At 50.8% G+C, this 9,698-nt stretch overlaps 4 protein-coding genes across 4 annotated transcripts; all 4 read right to left on the bottom strand.

Annotated features, from left to right (window-relative positions):
• Positions 1-389: 389 nt before the first annotated feature.
• ABB37_00629 (putative mitochondrial hypothetical protein) lies at positions 390-2,365 on the bottom strand (the record flags this gene model as incomplete). Its single annotated transcript, XM_015796909.1, has 1 exon — positions 390-2,365. Exon 1 carries the CDS (start codon positions 2,202-2,204, stop codon positions 390-392), a length of 1,815 nt encoding a protein of 604 aa, XP_015664917.1. The 5' UTR covers positions 2,205-2,365.
• Positions 2,366-2,897: 532 nt separating this feature from the next.
• ABB37_00628 (hypothetical protein) lies at positions 2,898-3,890 on the bottom strand (the record flags this gene model as incomplete). The annotated part of the gene is made up of 1 exon (XM_015796908.1): positions 2,898-3,890. The coding sequence occupies exon 1, from the start codon at positions 3,660-3,662 to the stop codon at positions 2,898-2,900; it is 765 nt and encodes a 254-aa protein (XP_015664916.1). The 5' UTR covers positions 3,663-3,890.
• Positions 3,891-4,573: 683 nt separating this feature from the next.
• On the bottom strand, positions 4,574-6,446 carry ABB37_00627 (hypothetical protein; the record flags this gene model as incomplete). The annotated part of the gene is made up of 1 exon (XM_015796907.1): positions 4,574-6,446. Exon 1 carries the CDS (start codon positions 6,020-6,022, stop codon positions 4,574-4,576), a length of 1,449 nt encoding a protein of 482 aa, XP_015664915.1. The 5' UTR covers positions 6,023-6,446.
• Positions 6,447-6,928: 482 nt separating this feature from the next.
• On the bottom strand, positions 6,929-9,399 carry ABB37_00626 (hypothetical protein; the record flags this gene model as incomplete). The annotated part of the gene is made up of 1 exon (XM_015796906.1): positions 6,929-9,399. The coding sequence occupies exon 1, from the start codon at positions 9,344-9,346 to the stop codon at positions 6,929-6,931; it is 2,418 nt and encodes an 805-aa protein (XP_015664914.1). The 5' UTR covers positions 9,347-9,399.
• Between the last annotated feature and the right edge of the window lie 299 nt (positions 9,400-9,698).

Genomic DNA, 9,698 nt, shown 5'->3' with positions numbered 1-9,698 from the left:
GCGTACATTGAAAACATAACGACGAAACGTCAGAAAGGGCAAAAGGGAGAAAAATACTGTGATAAAACCCTACAACAAACCTACGACAGAGAACAGTCAAGACGCCAACAACGAGGAGAGGCAAGGAACCGCTATGGTGCCGTCACTACAGCCTTTGCAAATGCACTCAGCCTGAGCGAGAGCGATGAAGGTCTCTAAAGAGAGCCAGAAGGCCATCCTCAAGAAAGAGGTGCGGGTCCGATGCGCTCAAAGAAAGTACTGCAACCCGACTCTCCGCCTTTTCTCTTTGTCTGATCAGGCGGTGCTGACACACCGCAAAAGGTTACTCGAAAACTCCCTATCGATCCGCTTTCTACGTTGCTAGAGACACATGCAACGAAAAAAGCGTTTTAGAGTTCGGGAATGGCCTTAAAGACGTAGGCGCTGGGCTTTGACTTTTCGATTTGCACGGCGGCATTCATCACATCAGGCCATCGGACTTCTCGCTGCGTGCCGCGCTGCATGAAACGCAGCGGCTCAAAGCCGGCGAAGTTGCCGGTGCGCGTGTAGTGGCTCTCGTAAAACCACTTCACCGGTCGTGATTGGATGCGTCGCTGCTTGCGGTAATCGGCGTCTGGCGTGTCGGGGACGTGCTCCTGGTACTGCTCCTGCGACGGTGTGTTCTCTACGCCCCACTCCATGTTCGGGGCCCAGAAACGGAAGTCAGCCCACTCCTCTTTCCAGTACCAGGCACGCATTTCAGACATTTTGGCGGACCGCAACGACCCATCCGGCTGGCGAATGACGAAGCGGCGCCGCTTCTCGTTGGTCGGGTCGAGCTCTACTTTCTTGAGCGGCTCGTGCCCGACGTTCACGCCGATCTCGGCAAACATCCAGTTGTGCTCCGACTTGTTTGCGTGGTCGCGATGCGGACCGGCCCACACGGGCATCTGGCTGTACTGCTGCACCGGCTCGCCAGTCTTGCCAATCATTTCGGGAAACATGCGGCGGTAGACGTCGTAGTTGTCACCCCAGTAGTCCTCGTAATCCTGCTCCGTCTGCAGAAAGCGATAGGGGTCGTCCATCTCCCACACATTAGCGTAGCTCGCCTCGCGACGGTTTACGAGGTCGCGGAAGAGAAACTTGTCGCTGTAGAAAGTGATCTTCTGCTCGGCAAAGCGCAGCTTACCGTAGAAAAGGCCTTGCTTGCGGGCCCGGACGTCGCGGATCCACTCCAGCGCAAAGAGACGCTTTGGAAGGGTCCAGTCCGGCTCCACGCACGCATCGTAGCACGCCTTGAAGTGGTGCCACACCAAAATCTTGCGCACGAGGGTGAAGTCTAGACCGTACATCTTCGCGAGGCGCTCGGGCGGCCACCGCTCGGGTGCCTTGCTCCACAACGCAAACAGCTCCGGCCCGAGCTCGTCGCGCACCTTGTAGTCTTCGTTGATTTCGTACCGCAGACGCTTCGACATATCAAAGAACTCCGGCGTACCGAGGGAAGTCTGGAAGCCGATGCGCCGTTCGACTTGCTCCTTGTTCTGCACCGAGTTCTGAGTGAGCGCCTCGAGCCACATCAAGTCAACGTGGGTCATAACGGCGAGGAGGGGGCGAATCTTGCGGTCGAAGTGCTCCCGCAAGCGCTGCATGCCCTCCTCGTCTAACGACTTAAACCACTCGTTGAGAAACTGAATGTAGTCGCTGAAGGTGCATGGGTACCCGGCATCGCGATCGCCGAACTCGAGCGTGCGCCAGCGCTCCTTTACTATTTGCTTCAGCAGCACCTCGTCATCCATGAGACCCTCTTTCGACTTGTCCCACATCGGTGGGTGCTTGCGACCGCGGTAAATGGCGATCTTCTCGGCATTGGTCCGCCCCGGAAGCTTCATCAGCTCGACCGAGAGAATGTTCTGCAGGTACCACGCACCAAAGGGGTTGGCCCACCACGGAATGTCGTAGCGGCGGTCTTTGAGGGACTGCGGCATGTCCATAAACGGCTGCAGTGCCTCATCCATATCAGGCGACCGCGCGCGGTTCATCCACTGATCCCACTGCGGGGCCTCAAAGGACTTCATTTGGCTCAGGTCCTTCGTCCACACTTTTGGGTCACGCCACTCCACCGGCTTCGGCGGTTCCGTCAGCACGTGGTGCTTCCACGACTTGCGCTCGCGCGGCCCATGCTTGGTGAACGGGTAGCGCCGCGCACACAGTGTTCGCCGCAGCATCGCGACAGATTGGAGGAGTTCTAATAGCCAGTGCAGCTCACCTCTATTCTTTTTCTTCTGCGGCGACGCGATGAAGTGAAGAAGCAACTGCGAGAAGAATCCCACACTTCTAATGGCAGTGGTTCTTCGCGCTTTTCCTCCCTTCCGTTTCTTTTTTTACTTTGGCAAAGAGAAAGAAAGAAGAGGAAGGAGAGGAGGATAGGAGGATAGGAAGATAGGAGGATGGGAGCAAGGAGGGAAAGGGACAGATTGTGCTCGCAGAGTGAACATCGCATCAATGGGAGTCACAACGACACGATAAATTCATTTTATTCAACGCAACAAGGAGAAAGACAAGCTCCGTCGAGGAGAAACGACTTTCAATAGTACATGTAGCCACACAATTGACGGACGAGTGAAGCATGAAGGAAGAAAAAGAAACGTGTTCGATAGGAGGCACGTTTTTCTCCGTTTCTTCGCGGGTTCATGTTGTTGTAATGCGCTACAAGGGTAAGCAAAACAAGTACAGAAGAAACACAGTTGCGCAATTTGAGCAAAGTAGCATACGTCTTCGTCGCCGTCGATTGCAGTCTGCGCAGTTCGTCTAGCCGGATGCTTGTCTTGCGCTGTCCGCCATATCGCTGATGGTCCGCGATTTCAAATCGCAGAACACAACTGCACAGAACAAGAGAACAGAAAAAAGAGCATCGTTCATTAGTAATAAGCAGTCCCCCACGACCATCGCCAAATCGCGGCACTGATATTAACGTTGTCGATGCAAAAGAGAACGTACAATGCTAGTGCAGCTAGCGCTGGATAGAGCAGGCGCTGCTGGTGCGACAGCGAAGGTATCTCTAGGTAGCCCAAAAAGACGTTATAGATGTACGTTAGCACCCCGACGAGGTAGAACGCGTTGGCTAAGAAAGGGTAACACGACGTGATGAAGATGAAAGGATACTGGATTACCTGGGTCCAAATAAAGTAGGTGAGGTATCCGTTGCAATGCACATCAAACGCGTAGCGCCAGTCCACATCCGACCGCAGGTAGTCATTGAAGACGTCGAGACCGGTGCTGGGACCCGAAGCGGCGCCGCCTGTGTTGCTTCCGTGGGACAAGGACGTAGAAGGAAGGTACATTACCGCCACGGCGCGACCAATACACGCGAGAACAAGCCCGCTTATAAGAAACAGTAGTACACTGCTGAAGATCGTAAAAAACACAGCTCCCGCTGAGGATGCCATGACTAGGCCATACGCTAAAGTGGAAATAACAATGAAGCCGAGTTGTAGCACCAGAAAGGCCGGGTCGTCGCGGTAATAGTGGCCTTTCGTCATCATGCGTGCTCGACTCATCTTGCTGACAAGAGACGGGTTTGTGCAGAGCGAGTACATTTGCGACAGGGCAGAGTCCAGCTCCATTTGATCCACCTGTACTGCTCGACGCACAAACGTCGGCAACGCGGACCTCCATCGCGACATCACAAACGTGTTGCGGGAGAACATCCGAGAAGCTACAGCAAACAAACAAATAGGAAAGAGTGAAGGTTGTGAAAAAGAACAGCAATGATCCGAGGACATGGAAAGCCTATAATGTTGGAAGCCAACTTGAGCAACGGCGAAGGAGCGCAGAGTCTATCTGCTAAGCTGGCAGATATTGAACACAAAGGAAAACAAAAGCCACCTAAGGCAATAACTATTGGGGAAGCTTAAAGAAGATGAGGCGGAACAGAGCGAGAGGGTTTTTTGTCTAAGCAAATGAAACTATCTCCATGCAGAGATTTTCTTCTTCTGAACCATGAAATCAAGGCAGAACGAATGGTGATGAGAACCTGTCCTGCATTTCAAAACGTTCATGTTCAGCGCGTGGTCTCGTTTACTACACAACTACAGTTGTGCTCGCCGTTGCCTGGATGTGAGTTTTAGAGCCAAGGACCCGCCGACGAAGCTATTGGGTTTTTTTTTTGCGCGCCACAGATGCGTGCAAGTTTCGCTGCGGAATGCAAGGGCAACCAAAGAGGGGACCTTCTTTACTTTCACACCCACTTACGATTCAGTTTCGATTTGTTCACAAGAAACAAAAAGGAGAGATGTGCGTCCGTGACTGTACAAATCGATGTAGACGACATCCCACAAAAACAAAGCGAGAAGATAAAAACAGAGAATCCAACAATAAACAACGAAATACTGTTCATATCTTACTACTTTACATAGAGTGACATCGGAAACGTCAGCCCGCCTTCGCCAGAAAAAGAAGCTGCGGCCAACTGTTGGAGTGAAAAAAAAAACTAAGATTGACCAGTAGATTCACGGAGGAGAGGAAGAAGACCTTTCAAGAGCTACTGAAATCTTACATTACATCATCGGTTGTGCCAAGCTCGACATCAAAGTCGTCAATCAATCCACGTGGTATCGGAGCCGATTGTTGCGTTGTGCGACTTAGTCAACAAAGTGCTGCAGTGGTAGTACTTGCCAGGGTCTGGTGTGCCGTTGGCCGGCGCTGTACCGGCAAAACGCACGTCACGACCCCAATCTGAGTTACCAGGTCGCCGACCTGCAGCTGCAACGCCACCAACACTGGCGTAAGCGCCCGGACCTGGAACGTCGCTTGCGCCACTCGCGTCCGGCGGCGGGCGAACCGATGTTCCAAATGTAGTGTCCAACGTCGACGTTGGCTTCGGCCAGTCGTAGCGCACGTTGTACACCCGGTCCTGAAGCGGGGGTGGAGCGTCAGACGGAGTAATCTTGCGCTGTACAAAGGGCCGGCGCACTCCACCGCGCGGCGGCCGCCCACCATTTGGATCGCCGGAGAAGACCATTAGCTTTGACAGCGGATGCTGCGACCATACAGGGCTAAACCGCGGCACGGTAGAGCTGAACGGCGTGGGCTCTCCGAAGTTGTTGTGCCGCGGCAACAGCCGTCCGTCGTATGTCCCTGGGCCTGGAGCGGAGTTTGCGAGTCTCTCGGGAAAGCGGTCGTACATGGAGAGAAACGCCGCTGACCCCTGTCCGTCTTGAGGGTGGAAGCGGCGTGGTGCGATTTCGCCGATGTACGTCCCCGGTCCGGGAGCGCGATCCGCCTCCTTGCCGTCAGCGAATCGTGCAGAAGACGATCCGAAGGCGGAAAAGTGCTCATACGCTCCGGGTGCGTCTCGCAGGTATGATTGTCCCACGTTGTACGTTCCAGGCCCAGGGGTGTCATTGTCTCCTACTCCGCCGCACACAGTTCTTTTTGTCTTTGTGACAAACATGGAAGACGGCTTGGTGCCCATCAGAGCGCCGGGCGTCAACAAAGAGTTGTAGCTTCCTGGGCCAGGTCCCACAGGGGGCCGCAACAATTCGCGTCCACTGTACTTGCCGAAGGCTGCAGCCTTTGGCAACTTTCGGTCTGCAGCAGCGTAATTGGGGTTGTAAGCGCCAGGTCCCAGAGAAGTGCCGATACTTGGGCCATCAACGCTGCCGTACGGTCCAGAAAAGGCGTAAGACTTTGGTCTTTTGCTTATGTTATAGTTTTCGCGGACATCGTACGCGCCAGGACCAGGAACGTCATTTCCTTTCCCATAAGCAAAGCGATCTGATTCAGAAACAAATGCTCGAGAGCCGATTCCGCCGTGTTCGTCGGACCACGCAGTACCCACGTCGTACGTGCCCGGACCAGGAAGCGCAGGGTCAGCTCGCGAGAGCGGCTGCCGGATGCCAGTGCTGTTAAACGGAGCCTGACTTGAGTTAACAGGCTGAGCTCGGCCTAAATCATACGAACCAGGTCCCACAGTGGGTCCCGTTGTACATTTGACCACGTCTCCTTTCGCTCGGATGAGCGGTAGTTCCTCCAACACCGACATCCCTTGCAGGTGAATTATCCGCTAGGTTAAATGTATATCTATTGAGAAAAAGGAGAGAGGTGTAGCTTAGCAGCCAAAAACGAGTTATCCGCAGGTACAGAACAAAACGCTTCGGTGCAGCGCAACGCCGTGAAGTCTTAAAGACTACAGTTGTCAATACACAAGTTGTTCACTCTACAGCTGCAGTTCCTATAGGTTCAGTGGATTTAAAGCGCTTCGCTCTAATTATCTTCCTCCTTCTAGCCGTGTTGTTTCGAAACGGAGAATGCAAATGAGCGGCGAATGTGAAGCGAAAACTCTCAAAATATCGAAGTAATACGTAAAAGAACAAAAACTCGTCAGAGGCAGGTCCTGAGCGAAAAGAATAAGAGAGCAATAGGTGCAGTTATTGTTATCATGAATAATGGTAATACTATTGATATCTTGGTGAAAGCAGTTGCGTGAATCGGTGCACAACAGAAAAAAAAAGAGAGAAGGAAAAGAGAAGGAAAAGCAAAGAAATGAAATACAAAGGAAAAAGTATGTATATATTGGCACTTCGTTAAATATGAAAATTTGTTTGAAATTCTGACATAACAATTTAAACACAGTGTCGCACTGGAGCTCAGGTTTTCATGTCCACGTGAACGAAAAGGCTGTAATCCAACGCACTTCGCCATTAATGATTGGCTTTGTTGACAGAAACTGAAGTTTTACTTCGAAAAGCTCAGTTTTTTTACTGCATGCTAAAATGCTTTTTTTGCATCTGAAGATGTATAAAGTTTCTACGTAGAGTCAAGGGCTGTCAACTCTGATGCAGCTCTTGATTCGAAGACAATTCTAGATTTAGATTAACTGATTAACGACAACATTTATTCTGTTAAATCGATACTTTTTGTTTGGCTATCGGCAGTAGCAAAAAAAAAATCAGTTGCTCAAAAACACAATAACGAAGTATAACATTACTGCAACAACAAGTGTAGCCCACGTTGTGTACGACGCTATCCAGCGTGTCGATGGTGCTTTGAAAGGTTGTGACGCACAATCGGGGCACACATAAATGCCGCGGCTATGTTCCGGGTAGAAAAGACTGCAGTCATTTGGAACTACTTGACCGCATAAGCCACACTGCTTATCATCGGATATTGAAGCTTCGCACACTAAATATCGCACACCATCTGCACGAAACGGGAACCCCATACAGCAGCTGCCATAAACAGTTTCGCACAAAGAGCACTCCCATATTGCCGTTTCTCGTGGGTGATTGCAGCAGGAATAATTCTTCGAATACAGCAGCCACAAATTGTGACCATTGTCGCACTTCGGAATTAAGCTAGAGTAGTATACCGCGAGCGCCTTTACAGTCACGGCATCCAGAAATCGGGAGACGCCCAGCAGCAACGGAATTTCGTTTCGGAGACTCGTCTGCAGCGCAGGGTGATGTCCCCCAGGTATGCGGCCGTTTCGCGTAGGCAGTCGAATATTTTTAGCAAAGATTTTCCGATGTGTCTTTGTGCCCTTGAAGAAAAGCGATCTATCACTGTCCGAGAGCCTGTCTGCAATGGTGACGTGACGCGAAGAGGTCGATGAAGAGGCGACGAAGGAGCTTCTCTCAGCGCTGCGCCACGCATCTAAGTGTGTGGAAATATTAGGGAAAACTTTCTCCATGAAACTCAGTGCTTCGCGCAGATCGCTCTTAAGTTGATCCGATAGGTCTCCACTGAGCGCCCGTTCAAGTAAAACGTAGGCTCTGGCAGCAAGATCGCAGGTTGTGTCACCGTGCAAATCGGGTAACTGAATATTTCCGTCGTTACCTGTCCAGTTTAGAACGAAGTATCTGCTCACGACGTCCGCAATGCTGCGAGGAGAAGTCTGTGATGTGTGAATATCACCTAAAAGGCTCCCAACCGAGTCCTGAGAAAGAAGAAAAAAACACTTTTTCAATACTTTCACACTCTCCTCGTTCATCGATCGACAAAAAGAGCTTTTTACCAGCATATTCAACACATCAACGGTAATGAAGCTGAAAGCTTCAAAGTGATGTAGCACGTGCTGAGATGCCATCGGCCGCTGCTGCTTATCGAAAGGATGCATCAGCACTGCCCATAATTCAAAACAATAGGTGAAGTGGGATGACTTGCAATACGGCTCCAGGTCTAAGGATAGTAAACACTCACGCAGTAAAATTAAGCAATTACGATAAAGCGTGCTACCGATGCTTTCGAGATCGCTTTGCGCTTTGGAACTTGCGTCAAGCGGAAAGTCTGGCGGGACAGAAAATTGGCTATCTTGGACAGGAAAGTCGCTGCGGTTCTGAAGCAAAGCATACACCATGCTTGTATGCAACGGCACGATGGAGGTAATTTGTGCGAGCGACTCGGGGTTTGTGCAGCCAAATCGCGTATTTTCATCGAGCGGCTGCTTCATTTGACGGTGCGCCAGAAGTGACGGCGCCATTATTAACAGCGCCGCAACAGTGTCGCAAGTGGTCCACGTGACGTCGCCAATTGTCGCTTTACTGCTCAAATGCCGCGGAAGGGATGGTGACACGTAAATTTGCGTGTACGTTTGGAGTAGCTGCGTGTAATAAGGCATATCAATCGGAACTGTTTTGAAAAGTGACGCGTAAGCTACTTCCTTCAGATGCCACATGCAGGAAAAGAAATTTCTACGCCGTCGCTGGGCAAGGTAGTCGCCGCTATACTGTTTCACACGTTTCATGCCGAAAAAGAACAAACGGAAAACAAAATAGCCGATTGGGGAGCACGGCAAAGACGTCAAAATTTGCTGCTGGCTAAGCTCTTTGCGAGTCACGACAGGCGGTTCCCAGAAAGGTACGAGCAGGATTGGCGGGACCCGTGACCGCGGAAGCACGTACAAATTAGAATCCCCAGGCTCTGTCATAAGCTGGTAAGATTGTGGATACACTGAAGAGAGAGGCAGATCAGTGTAGAGAAAAGATTCGAGGCGAGCCTCCGCAGCGTTCTTCCAACCTTTTTTGATCCGTGCCGAGAAGGTGGCAGATGGCGTGGAAAGTGCTTCTAGGGTGGATATAAAAGCAGAGTTTGGATGAATAAGCCCCGACAACGCTGTGGCGACGCTTTGCGTAGGTGCCAAATTCGCGTAATCCATCCAGCACAGTTCCCTTGCGTCAGAAGCGCCTTTGTCATAATAGGGCCCAAACAGAAGGTCGCAAAGGGTAATAAAACCCTCACCGCCGAAAAAGGTGTTGAAAAATACTTTTGACTCCGCGCTCAGCGGTTGTGCTGGATAGTTAATACTATCGAAGTAGGCCGAAAACCCTTTAATTTGGTTTTCGGCCGTGACATCACGAAAATCCATCATTTTGAGGGTTCGGTAGAGAACGAACTCTTATATAAACTGTTAATAAGGACACTAATATGAAAGGCGGTTAAGTTGAAATAAAAAGAGGAGAGAAAGAGGGAAAGAAGAGATTCATAGTTATTGAGAGATCGAAAACTCACTTCGAAAACAGGCGGGTTTTCCGACGCTCAATCAAGAGAAAACGACATTACAGTAAGAAAGAGCGCATGTTTTCCCGCTTCGGCTGCAAAATGTACACGTCAGATTCTCTCCTGCTTTTCTTTCTCAGGCTTCGGCAGCTTCAGGCTTACAACGGCAAATGAATGCTGAGAATAATTAAAAGGATAAAGTATCTGCGACACTGTTCGTCTGT

The sequence above is a fragment of the Leptomonas pyrrhocoris genome, assembly GCF_001293395.1.
Source record: "Leptomonas pyrrhocoris isolate H10 chromosome Unknown, whole genome shotgun sequence".
NCBI classification, from domain to species: domain Eukaryota; phylum Euglenozoa; class Kinetoplastea; order Trypanosomatida; family Trypanosomatidae; genus Leptomonas; species Leptomonas pyrrhocoris.
This window is presented reverse-complemented; position numbering and strand designations above follow the sequence as displayed.